The 13,709-nt window shown below is 34.7% G+C and overlaps 1 protein-coding gene across 1 annotated transcript; it reads left to right on the top strand.

The window, feature by feature from the left end:
- Positions 1 to 8,983, top strand: LOC146906233 (protein ACTIVITY OF BC1 COMPLEX KINASE 3, chloroplastic-like). Its single transcript, XM_085730237.1, has 8 exons — positions 1 to 397; positions 1,230 to 1,457; positions 2,718 to 3,053; positions 3,483 to 4,038; positions 4,153 to 4,339; positions 4,658 to 5,024; positions 5,859 to 6,019; positions 8,766 to 8,983. Exons 1-7 carry the CDS (start codon positions 71 to 73, stop codon positions 5,976 to 5,978), a joined length of 2,121 nt encoding a protein of 706 aa, XP_085586363.1. The 5' UTR covers positions 1 to 70; the 3' UTR covers positions 5,979 to 6,019; positions 8,766 to 8,983.
- The last annotated feature ends 4,726 nt before the right edge of the window (positions 8,984 to 13,709 follow it).

Below are 13,709 nucleotides of genomic sequence, written 5' to 3'. Positions count from 1 at the left end.
CTCTTTAGTTGAACAAATATTTTAAATTTTTGCAATAAAGTAAGTTACATTTGGCACACACAACATAACAATGGCTACAGTTGCAACAACACAACCATGTTCATCATCATGGACTCGTGGTTCAATTCCCATTTCAACAACAACCATCACACGACGTCGTTTCAGAGGCAAAACCAACCTCAAACGTCTCAAAATTCTTGCTGCTGTGGTGGAAGAAACAACACCTTCAAGTAACATCGTACCTTTGGTCAGAAATGGAACAAACCGTGTTCTTACACTTCCATTCAACCGTGCTGATGATATTCAAGCTGAGGCTAGAGCTATGACACGTGCTGTTAATGCTACTTTGTATAGTCCTGAATTGTTGGCTTCTAAATATGGGTCCCAACGCGTCAAGGTTTTTTACTCTGACCATTACTTTTCCGTCATATGAGTTTCTTGCATGCCGATTCTAAAATCGGAAATGTTTTAATGCGTTTTGGAGGTTTTTATGCGGTTTGAGTTATATCATACGAATAAAATAGGGCCCGCGAGAAATCAATAGGTTAGGAAAAGAAGTATTTTACTTTTACGGTTTTTTGAATACCCTTTTTGAAAGTTCTTTCTTTGGTAGTACTTGATTCACCGATTGGTAGAGCTGTCAAAACGGGCTAATAGAACCGTTTAATATCGATGTTTGTAAAGTGGTCTATTTTGACAACTCTACTAGTTGGATATTTTACATAAATATTATGCAAAAGATGTTTGTTAATGCATATAACAAAGTGTTCTTTTTTATTAGTCATTCATTAAACGCAGTCAATCATGATTTGGAACTTGATTAACTTCAATTTTTCAGGTGTATGTTTGAACACACTTCATAGTTAATGGATATCATATATATAGTTGAACAGTCGAAAGTCATGTATATTTGAACACAATTTGGATGGTTAACGGATATCATGCACATATATTTAAACACCTACCTAAATATCGTAACTAATGACGTTCCTGATGTGGTCAATTATAATCATGTTGATGGCTGATGAATTGTGACATCCTGTTATATTCATTAACCGTCTATTGAACGTAATCAACCACGTATTTAAATTTCACTGCACTGACTGTCCAAATTGTTGTTGAAATTTGGAGTCAAATTTGTACCTTAACTCAAACTTGAATTCATACTGTAGATTGGGTTTTTGAGGATTGATTCCACCCTGATTTTGGTTTTATTGGTTATGGTTTAGGTTGTACAAAGGGCAGTTGAAATTGTGAGTGCTTTGGGTTCATTTGGGTTGAAGCTGTTTTTAGAGCAAAAGAATGGGGCACTTGATAAGAATAAAAAGGCACGTGCTACTGAATTGAAGACCATATTCACAAAGTTGGGACCAACTTTTGTGAAGTTGGGTCAAGGATTGTCCACTAGGCCTGACATTTGCCCGCCTGAATATTTGGAAGAACTCTCTGAGCTTCAGGTGTTGTGTTCTCTACCCTTTCCCTCATTTTTATAGTTGCATTTTTCTGTTCAATTTACATGTTCTACGTGTTGCTTAGGACAGAACAGAATTAGGTGTTCTGTTTTGGTGCAATTGGAAAATGTGGCTAGGGTTGAAAATTAGTCGATTTGGTTTAGTTTGAAGCTCGACTTGATATAAATTGACTTTAGCTCAAAATTCGACCCGAGTTTGTTGTAAATCTTTTTATCAGTTCGAATTCAACTCAATTCAAGTTCATGAACAACTCTATTCAGCTTAATTGTTCGACTCATTTGGTTCATGAAACATATTTAACGAGTCAGTTATTGAATTGAGTTGTGAACTATTTCATGTTGGTTCAGTTTATTGTCAGCCATACGTAGGACAATTATATATCCATTTTAAGAGGACTATATCGAAACAAGTTTTGGTCTAGAATTATCAGCTTTTAATAGTAGTTGATACATCAGCTTTTAGTAGTAGTTGATACATTATAAGACAATCAAGAGTTATTATTCTATTTGTTGTGCACCTGCATAGCCCTATCTTACTGGCCCAGTATGGTGGAAGCAGCTTAAATTAATATTTACTTGAGTAGAGTTTATTGAAATGCAGAATGAAGTAAGCTAAGGGTGTGTTTGGTTTGCAGTTGAAAAAATGGATATTTGGACCTAAATTGACCGTACAGTTTGTCAAACATACTTTTATGTCCAAACAGATGTTCGCAACACAAACCAAACAAGCCTTGTATTTGCATACATATTTCAATTAGTGTCCGTACATTAATGGAATTTTGATGTTTTGTGGAAGTTAAGCTCATCAAATTGTTTTAAAACTGTTCCAGGGTTATTTTCCTGAAAATAACACTATAATACCATCTGTAAGTTTCAAAAGCTGTTTTAATAAGCTTCATCAATCACCATTGTTCAATGCAGATGATATAAGCCTAAATAATATGAAAATAAGTCCATCAAAATTCGGCAAAAGTGAGAGTGTTGATTGGTTTAGTGGATGATGTCAACATGCAGCATAGAATGCACTTCTTAGCTTCTTCATCTGTGTATAATATATGGATTCTTCTCATACCTTAACATAGTTAGTGCATTGAAAGTTTATTCAATTATGTAGTGTAGCAGGATATTGCAGCCCTTTATATATTCTGCTTAATAGATTTATATGAATTGGTTAAAAAAACTAACGAATATTTTTAATAAAGACTTTAAAACTTGGACAACTTTGACCGTTGCCGTGCTTTGACAGGATGGTTTGCCTACATTTCCTGACGAGGAAGCCTTTGCGTGCATCGAAAGGGAATTAGGAGTATCCCTTGACTCTATTTTTTCTTCTATATCAGCATCACCAATAGCTGCGGCTAGTTTAGGTCAAGTTTATAAAGCTCGTTTGAAGTGCTCGGGTAAACTCGTAGCTATCAAGGTTCAACGTCCTAGCATCGAGGAAGCTATAGGATTGGACTTCTACCTAATCAGAGGTCTCGGGGGTTTCATAAATAAATATGTAGACATAATCACCACCGATGTTGTTGCTCTTATTGATGAATTTGCACGCAGAGTTTTTCAAGAGCTCAACTATGTGCAGGTATATTGTTCTTCATTCAATACCATACTTTATATTTTCGTATTTTTTTCCCTCTGCGTAATTGTTTTTGCTCAAGAAAAAACTATAAAACACTGAACGTTAGATCCTTTGCCTAGGGACTAGTGTCCAAGCAAAGGGTTGTATCTATCTGTCGGACCTTTCCTGATTTATAATAAAATCTCCCGCGTGTGGTGATACTGTCCATGAGTTGTCAGCTCTGCGGTAAGAGTTTGACCTTATAATCTCAAGTGACGAAGATCAAATCCCTTGAAGACACTTGCAAAATTGCCAATAGTGTCACTTTAATTAATAATAATATTTCGCACGTGGGTGATATGTTTCGTAAACGATGACAATGAAACTGCTACTTTGTAAATTATATAAGATTCTTTTTTAGGATTGAATGTAAATTTTGACAGGTTACTGCAGGAGGGACAAAATGCAAGGAGGTTCAAAAAATTGTATGCTGACAGGCAAGATATTTGCGTTCCTGATATTTTCTGGGATTATACAAGTTCTAAAGTACTGGCAATGGATTGGGTTGAAGGAGTCAAACTAAGTGAGCAAGAAGCTATTGAGAGACAAGGATTGAAAGTCTTGGATCTTGTGAACACTGGCATACAATGCAGCCTGAGACAACTGCTTGAGTATGGATATTTCCATGCCGATCCTCATCCTGGTAACCTTTTAGCAACACCAGATGGAAAGCTTGCTTTTCTCGACTTCGGAATGATGAGTGAGACACCAGAAGATGCAAGATCCGCCATAATTGGTCATGTTGTTCATTTGGTTAACCGTGATTATGAAGCTATGGCTCGTGACTACTATGCGCTTGATTTCCTTTCACCTGATGTTGATGTTTCTCCGATTGTGCCGGCACTTAGAGACTTTTTTGACGATGCCCTTAATTATACTGTCAGTGAACTTAACTTCAAGACACTAGTGGATGGTTTGGGGAACGTTTTGTATCAATTTCCGTTTAATGGTGAGATTATACCATGCTTTATATTTTTGTACTTACTAGTTTTTCCTACTTTCGGCTATTTTCTGCAGAGTCTGATGGTTTATACTTCTTTTTTTGTTCTTTTTCTGTTGGCAGTCCCAGCTTACTATGCTCTGATATTGAGATCTCTCACTGTTTTAGAAGGTTTAGCACTTAATGCTGATCCCAATTTTAAGGTGCTTGCGGCTTCATACCCATATTTTGCTAAAAGGCTTTTAACAGATCCAAATCCATATCTAAGAGATGCTCTTATTGAGTTGCTCTTCAAGGATGGGAAGTTTAGGTATGTATTTCACTAGTATCTTGGTTAAGTGCTTATGTGGTTAAGTGCTTATGTATATACTATTTTTATAACCAAAGATAAAATAAAGTCAAACAGTTTTCATATAATCAATTAGTTGTTTTCATAAGTTATTCTGGAGAGTTTATGGACATGTCATAAGCTGTTTTTATAAGCTCTCACAAACAGTCTCATAAGTGCTTATGCCGGTAGATAAAGATCAATAAAACAACTCAAACAGACCCTATATATGTTGAAGTAGTGATACACAATAATTTTGAGAAAGTGTACTTGAACATTCATTGATCTGTTCCAGTGCAGGTGGAGTAGACTTGAAGACTTGCTAGTCCAAGGCAGTATGGACAGTGATTTCTCTGCTAAAGAGGCCCTACAACCTGTCCTAAAGGTATTATTGAGTTCTGATGGTGAAGTTATCAGGACTCTTGTTATCAAAGAAGCTGTGCGCGTATCTGAAGCTTTTACTCTCAGTTCAATTTCTGATTCATACAAATCAGTTCCTGATTTTATGAGGACTCTTGTTTTCAATGGCAATGCAAATGGTCCCCTTATGATGCCGGAATCTGAAATGCAAAGCATGATAGAGCTTAGGAATCAAGTATCTAGAATATGGGGACTTTTGCAATCCTCTAATGATTTTGATCCAGCTCTTGTGCTACCTATATTCCGGGTAAGATCCATATTTTCTGCATCAATGATCTCATATATCTTTTCGTAAATAGAGGACTTACCTCCAATATATACAATATATTTGGGATTCAAGCGACAAATGTCCATTTTAATTTGTGGAAAATTGACAGTTGGTGTTTACTTGATATAACTCTAGTATGAAATGTTATAAATATCATTATTTTAAATCACTGTCTCGAAAAAAGTCAGCTTTTAGTCGTTTTTCATACAATGAAAGACACTATAACTTATCAAATTATTATGGTATGATACCATTGGTATCCCACACATATTGGCACATTTATAAAAAAAAATGGAGAAAAAGTTGTAGGATGCAAGCAAGTATTATTTAATGGTGTTTGAGGATATGACATTCAGACACAAATACAGCACTGTATTTTCAAATGTCTGTACTCCCTTAAGTGAGTTTTTGTTCTCGTGGTGATACCGTGCAGTGAGACTGAAGCTTGAATTTCTAGCTTCGTAAAATTGCAGTATAAATAAAATTGGGATGCGAGAATCAAAAGCCCGATGTGGAACTAAACAAGCGATAAATAAAATTTAAACATAGGAAATGCCATGAAGAATATAGTCTTGAAACAGTGGACTGAATACTTTTACTGTAGGATAAGAGAGAAATTTTAAAATTAAAATTAATGAATTTGTTTGTTTTAAGTATTTAGTTAAACTTTTGTCAACAAAAAAAAGCATATAGTTGATTTTGATATACTTTTTTTTCTTGTATTATGACCTTTGTTTCAAACATTTTTCTCCCAAGTTTCAAACTTGTCCTCAGTTGAAATATTATTCAATGGATGTTTGCATGTGGTAACAGGTCCTTCAGCAACCTGAGGTACGCAGAATTGGGGGAGGTGTTATGGATGGGATCACTCAACGTCTCGTAGCACGATTTCTGCAGCAAGTACTTCGAGTTCCAGTTACAGCTTCTACATAAATCTTGTGTCACTCTCAAAAGACAACAAATGTTTAGCTAAGGTATACATATTATTTATAATTTAGTAGTTTTGAAGATAATCTGATTGCGTTGATAATAAAAAAATGTTTATTGTTGACATTATTTACTTGTCACAATACCTAAAATATGACATTTAAACGAGCATGTAGGATAATACGGAAGGTTGATTTTATCTTATGCTTGATTTATTATAATGTGAGATCTCTCTACCAGGAATCTGGGTGCAAGTGTGAGAGTAAGTTCAGGGTTCTTAGTGTAAGTTCAGCGACACCAGATTGCAGTATTCAAGAAGAACTTCAGGATCTTCATGAGAGTGTTCATAGTATAGATCTTTGGGTTTTCTCAAGTCTAATAGGTTGAAGCTGTTAAAAAGTACTCTACATTGATGGAGTCTTTGAAATTAAAGAAGTATGTTAGGGAAGTACTATTAAATCTTATGTGAATTGCAAAAATTGTGAGAAATGGTTTTCATTCATAAGCAAAGAGAATGACTGCTAGGACATATATACTAGGCTATACATCATATACATAAATGGGCATATGGACCCAATACTTAGAACTCTAGGACTCTCCCACAAGCTGATGCATATATTTTATGCACCAAACTCATTACAAATAAACTCAATTCGAGAATCCCATTGTTATGAGTGTGTTTGGATGAGGGAATGTTTTGAGGGAATGTAATGTTATGAGGGAATTCAAATACTCTGAGGTGAATTCCATTGTTTGGATGGGGGGATGTAATGTAATGTTGAGGAAATGTAATGTTATGAGGGAATTCAAATACTTTAAGGTAAATTGCATAGAATTTTAAATTCTTTAAAATTTCCAAATTACCTCATCCAAACACACTCTAAGAGATTTAGTGAGAATATCAACTAGTTGATCATTAGAACTAGTGTAACTAGTTACAATACAACCAAAAAACATTCTCTTAGATGAAGTGACAATCCACTTCAATGTATTTGGCCCTATCCTGAAAAACTGGGTTGGAAGCAATATAAATAACAGCCTGATTATCGCAAAAATAACTTCATTTGATAGACCTAATTAAATATCAACTCATGAATTAGTTGCTCGTTCCAGATAAGGTCATACGTGACCAATGCCGGAACACGTATAGATCTAGCAACGACATCCGACTTCTTGCTTTTCTAGGAGATCAGATTATCTCTTACAAGGACATAATACCATGAGGTAGAACGTCTATCAGAGGAAGATCCAGTCCAATCAACATCTAAGTAACCAACCAATCACCCAAGAATGACCTCTACATTCATACAATAAACCTTGACCAGGATTATCCTTTAACATACTTCAGAGTATGAGGAGTGAGTACGACCATATAATCCGTTGACCTTGCATTCTAGGTTCCGTTGGTTCCCCAGGCATAGTGTCCACATTGTGAGCAAGATTAATCCGAGGAGGAAGGCCATGTAATTTGGAGCGATTTTCCTTATAAAGCTTGAGCAATCCTCGCATTTTAGGCCTCGCATGTTAAGAAACCTTTATCATCAGGCCAAGTTCGCTATTATGTATGATCCTCGCCTCTTGAACCAGCTTTTGGAGTTGAGTTATGGCTAAAGTCCTAAGTTTTAGAAACAAAAAACTAAATTATAAAGAAGTTGGTGTGGATTTGTCATCATACATACTTGTTGTATTGAATTTTATTTTTTCCATTACCTCACTGTTCCTATAGAAATATTCCTACTCTTATTTTTACCTAGATATTGTGTCAGATAATTTTAAAGTGGAAGTTTTGTTTCAAAACAAGTTGGTCCTCGGATTTATGATCATTGTTTCACTGATGGCATCCATACCTCAAAAGAGAATGGCAAATCTTTTCCTTTCAAATCATAGCAGACATCCTAAATCACGTTTCTTGAATGCAGTGTTTTAAATATTTAAACTATAGAATTGAAAATAATTATTGTTGAAAAATGACTGAAAATTGATGTTGGAAGTTTTGGAAAATCGTGGCGTGATTTGGAACAATTGTGGCACAATTTGGTGATTCTGTGAGCATGTTTTGGTTCGTAAAAAATAGTGGCACGCTTTTAGAGAAATCGTGGCGCGATTTGTCAAATCAATTTGACTGATGACAACTTTGTACTGTGTACGAGACAATGAATCGTGGCGTGATCCGGGCAGCGCGATTTTCTCAGTATTTGAGCACTATCTAAGCTTTATTTGACCCATTTGATGGGCAATCTCATGAAACCAAAGGACTGACTTTTAGGGAACTTAGAAGCTAGGAGTTGAGTGTCTTTGGTGAGATTCCTGGGTTGAGAAACGATTTTAAACACCTTGGAAGAGTGATATCATTGAGTCTTTTGATCACGGGGAAAGATTCGGGAAAATGGTAGAAATTAGGTTTGTTCTTTGAGAGTTTGTTGAAACTAATTTCTTGTAACCCTTTTGTATCTCTTAGTAAAGAACTCATTGATAGTGAGGTGGAGATCTCTCTCTCCTCTAGACGTAGGTCATTATTAGGTCGAATTGGGTGAACAATTTTTGGTATGTTTGTTTCTCTTCTCAATTTATCTTTTGCTTGTGGTTTGTGCTTTACACTTGATTACTAGATTAGATTTAAGTCTGTTATTGTGATTCTTGCTCGAGGCTACTTTAAAATTGATTACTACTTCATTTTGCTCTACACATCTAAGTTTATTGGTGTGAGATTTGAATCCCAAGTCGCAACAATTACTTTGCACAATTCTTCCTTTCATACTGCTAATAATGTTTTTTTTTCTTTCTTTTTTCCAGGTGGTTTTGACCAAGGAAAAAGGAGTTACTTTACAAACACAGAAGGAAAAAACGTTAATTCTTCCAAAATTGTTTGATTACTTTGTTCTTTTGGGATGGTACAAAAGACTGTATATATTATTACTTACTCATTATTATTGATGCTGCTCTCATCATGATCAACATCAACAGATAATAATATAATGTAATATCAAATGGAAATGCATTTTTCTTACACATTTTACCGTTTTTTTTTTTTTTGAAAGAACCGTTTCTTCTTATTATATGAATTCTGTTTCTATTATCTGGGCTATACAGTGGCGGAGCCAGAAAAAAAAGTTCGGTGGGCCACTAAAATTAATTATAATATATAAACACAAATTAAAATTGCAATAAGCATACGAAATTGAAATGACGGAGTTTGATAAAATATGAAATTACGTATTTAACAACTACTGTAAAATATGAAACTTTTTTTGTACATTACGACGGTTAACTGAGAAAATTTTTATTTGACATGACGTGAAACTTTTTTTGTACATTACGACGGTTAACTGAGAAATTTTTTATTTGACATGACAAAATGTCAAGTATAAGCATAAAAAAAAATCAGGTATGCCACTTTCGAAACCGTGGAAAACTATAACCGTTGAAAATTTGTTTAAAGACTCACAAAACAGACTTATAATTAAATTATTTAAATTTTTCCGGTGGGCCACTACACCACTTTACGGGAATTTGGATCAACCGAAATCTAAAACCGGCACAAAATTGTATAAAATCTTTCAAAGTAGACCTATCATCGTTAATTTTTAATTTTTTTCGGGTGGGCCAACCCATGAAGGGCTCCACCACCGGCTATAACGTTGGATATTTTATGCTATTGTTACGTAGGAAGTGTAACAAGTAACAATAATAGCTTAAATTACATGAATATTGATACACAGTCCTGGTTACATAATAAGGGATCATTAGTCTCTGTAATTTGGTATTATCCCCCAGTCAAGTGCTAAGATTGAGTGAATCACCAAGCATTCCTATCTTGACTTTTCTTTCATTTTAGGGTATGAGGTGACATCTTCACTGTGTGTACATGACTCTCCATGTGGATGACATGTCAAATGACTACTTTTCCTAGAATAGTTTAAGAGTTAAATGACCGTTAACTTTTGATTTTTATCAGGAAAAATAGTTCATGTTAGATGATATCTATGTGGAGTGTCACATACACATTTAACATGTTACGGACAAAATAGTCCATGTTACGTGACATCTATGTGGAGTATTTCATACCTTAAAAGAGAAAATGTTAACGAATATATGATTTTGATGAAAATGTGATTTTGATTTTGCCATTTAGCAGTTTTGAGAGACAAAATAGACCGATAGTTGCAATTTTAAGTACAAAATTTGTGATTTACTTGCTAAGAATGAAATCGAAAACCGGTGAGCACCATCTTTGTGCATTTGAAGTGTTCTAATTTGGATTTAGCTGGTTATGAATATATTTAACTCATTGATTAAGCAATTTTTAAGTCTGAATTGTTCTAATTCGATAAGCTTTTAGTTTTCACTTTTTGCTTACAAAATTACTCTTTAGGTTAATTTTAACTTAATTTAAATCAAATCTAAATTATCTTCAAGCACAATAAAATCACTCAAAAACCTTTACTAGTGCTTATATTGATTCACAACTAGTGTACAATATATGCACCACGGCTAGGACATTGATCCTGAAAAGCTGCATATGAGGGCCAAGTCCTTATTATGTTCAAAAGAAGTTCTGTTTCCAAGCATCATACAAATCAAAATGCATCTATTCCTAGTTACCATAAAAGTATTATAAAGTTTACGTAATTTGCATATTTCTATTTCAGCATGGAACACTGTAAAATGTGTCCAAAAAGTTAGACTATTTCCTCGTAACTATTGACTGATTTTGTCATGTCAAATGGCTTATATGTTTCCACGATTGTGTTTGTAAATTTCACATGGTTATGTGCCACGTGTCATGTTTGCCGGTATTAACGGTGGGGACACATACTGTGGTCTTTAATGGAGGGACACTGAGGATGTTGCCCATGAATCTTTTGTCTCCTCATTTGGATTTTTGTTGCTACAATCTGTGAAAAAGTCACACTTGAAGTGTTAACAATCTCGAATGTTTAAAGGATTTTTACCTTGTTCAAGCATATCAACGTTTTTTTAAGAGACCAAAGAACTATACTAAAAAAAACAACACAAGGCACAAGTGGTGTCAAGGAAACATAATACAATAAGTCACAAATGACCAAGGCCAAAGTCAAATAAAAGAAATACTCTCGTATCCTATTTACAAGAAACAAAACACCTTATTCACTGGATCAAGAAAACATCTTGAAAATCATTATTTGTAATTAATACTTTTGTAAATTTAAAATGGGTTTGTCTAACATGTTCAATATTGCACATGTTAAATCAATGACTCTTCCAAAAGACTTCCAATGCCTAAACACACTTACAAGAGACTTATAATGCTCAAGGTCACTACCAAGGGACTTCCTTTGCACAAGCACAGCTGCAGAAGACTTCCAATGCTACATGACAACATCAAAAGACTTCTTTTGCTCAATCACCACTGAAAGAGACTTTTGATGCTCAAGCTGTGCAGGCAAGAGACTTCTATTTGTTTATAGCAAATATAAACAAACTTGTTCTTACATCTGATATACAAAAGTTGGTGTAAATTGAACAATCTTTGAACATACTCTTTAAGACTTTTAGAATTTCTAAGATACAAAAGTTGAACGAAAATCCTATGTGTTTTTGCGGTATTTGATTTGGCAGAGTATTGACACAGTAAAAATAGCAGAGTCTTGTTGATCTTCTTTAGATCTTCATCTCCTTATATAGGCAGAGATTTGAGAGACGTTTGAGAAGAGTGCCAACGTATTAAGAGTCGTTGAGAAGCTTCAAATCAAGGACGTTGGACCATTGCTTGATATGGATAATTCTGTTGGATAGTCATTTGAAAATCCTTTGCTGAAAATAGAAGTATCTGTTCATTCTTATTATTCTTGAAGTTCTTTGTCTGTTTCTACACATGGTCAGATGAAGACAAAACTGAACTCAGATCCTTGATAGAGACAACAATAGAAGACAATAAATCTGACGTGCAGTTTGAGTCCATCAGGGTCTTCTGAAGTTCTTACAAGTCTAATGGTACCTTCAGAGTTTGATGAGGTCTTCTAAGTTTGATGATCTCCACATAGTCTGATGATGCCGATCTTTTGCTTCTGAGAAGTGTCCTTTTCTTCTGATCTAGAATGTTAACTACTGGTTGACCTTTCTTCAGATCTTCTACAATAGTTTTTTGAGCTTCTCTGTTGCTTTTGATCCTGCAATACTTAGTTGGATATATTCTATGATCCTGCACTCTTGAGCAAATATTAGTATATCCAATTGATCTTCATTACTTTGTTATCATCAAAACCTTAGAGAAATTGTACAAACCACTTTTGTTCCAACAATCTCCCCCTTTTTGATGATGACAAAAACAAGCATTTGAAACAATTGTTGTTAATCTAACTAACTGGTTGACTTCAGGGTTTGAGGTTTGTACGCTCCCCCTGAGTCTGACAGTCTCATGGTTGAGGTTTGCAAGCCCCCCTGAGTCTGTGATAGTCCATTAATGTGAGGATTGCAAGCTCTCCCTAAGTTCTATCGAATATTTCCTAAAGAGAGGTTTACAAGCTCCCCATAAGTTATATCCGGTTAATTAAATTTATTGATCAATTATGAATAAAAGTGTATCAGAGCACATACATATTAACACATCAGAATGGTATATTAGATCTTTAAACATATCAGAGCTGTTAAGGTCAGTTTCGTTTACTTAAGTCTGATAACACCTTTCATAATCTGATGATTTTCAAACAAGCATAGGATAAATAAAGGATAAACTTAACATAAATTTAGCTTGTATGAGACTCTTAGACATATTAGAACCACTCAAGTCTAATTAGTCGAGTAAGTCTGATAGCTTCTTCAGAATATGATAAATTTTCAATTAAGTGCATATTAAGTCAGGTTTACTTCTCCGTTCAGACTTAGATTTCACTTAAAATGCGTTTTGTTTTGTTCCCCTTGGACAAACTTCCATAATTATATATTGCTTCCCCATTTTTATTATATTACTTTCTCTATCTTATTATACTATTTCTCCCCCTTTTGTCAATAACAAAAAATAAGGAAGAAGAAAAGATAATACAAGAAGATGTTATACAACAATAGAGTTTACACAGATATACAATCTAAAAGTTCTTGTACATAAATATAAATTAAAGCAGATAAAAGGTGTCCTAAATAAATTTAGGGAGCACAACCATCAAAATCTTCACATTTGAGCTTGTTTCATCCCAAATCGCCTTTAAGTCCAGCTGTCCCTACGTCAATATCTCCAAAGTCTTATTAAGATCTGTTATACTCTTAGTAATTTTTCTAATTTGGTTTCTTAGTTCTTCGTATTCCTTCTCAAGTGCCAAAATCCATTCAAATCTTGACAGTTTCTGATTAGGTAAGGATTAATGTTGATCAGACTCCTAGTTTTTCATTTGTGGTTCATAGTTTGGTCTAGAAGTTTGGGTGTTGAGGGAGGTCATAAGGGATTGAAATATGTGGGTCATAAGGATGAAAGAGGAAACATGTATTGGAGGTGAAGTATCAATGTCTGGAGAATGAATGTTGTCAGCTTCAGCATCCAGAGCATTATTAGGTTAAGGTTCTTTTACAACTTCTATTACAGGAATAGGTGCAGTTTCAGGTGCGGGCACATGAGCTGACAAGTTTCTTGGTGAAGTTCTAGTGGTGGAAGGGGTAGTTTTAGGTGCAGTCTTTGGGTTTGATATGAGTTTGGTTGAATGTTTAGGTAAACCACTTCCAAAGCTAGCTTTCAAGGAGTCAACAACAGCAAGCTTGTTATGCTTG

Source organism: Medicago sativa, chromosome 7 (assembly GCF_051527215.1).
Source record: "Medicago sativa cultivar Bolivia chromosome 7, Bolivia_mono, whole genome shotgun sequence".
In the NCBI taxonomy this organism is placed as follows: domain Eukaryota; kingdom Viridiplantae; phylum Streptophyta; class Magnoliopsida; order Fabales; family Fabaceae; genus Medicago; species Medicago sativa.
Note: the sequence above shows the minus strand (reverse complement) of the source record. Positions and strands in the feature narration are given on the sequence as shown.

What these genes read in the sequence shown, in the direction of transcription:
- LOC146906233 (XM_085730237.1), top strand. Translation starts at nt 71, where the DNA reads ATGGCTACAGTTGCAACAACACAACCATGTTCATCATCATGGACTCGT. An exon ending in AAGAACTCTCTGAGCTTCAG is followed by an intron (nt 1,458 to 2,717) that starts GTGTTGTGTTCT and finishes GTGCTTTGACAG; the next exon opens with GATGGTTTGCCTACATTTCC. An exon ending in AAGAGCTCAACTATGTGCAG is followed by an intron (nt 3,054 to 3,482) that starts GTATATTGTTCT and finishes AGGTTACTGCAG; the next exon opens with GAGGGACAAAATGCAAGGAG.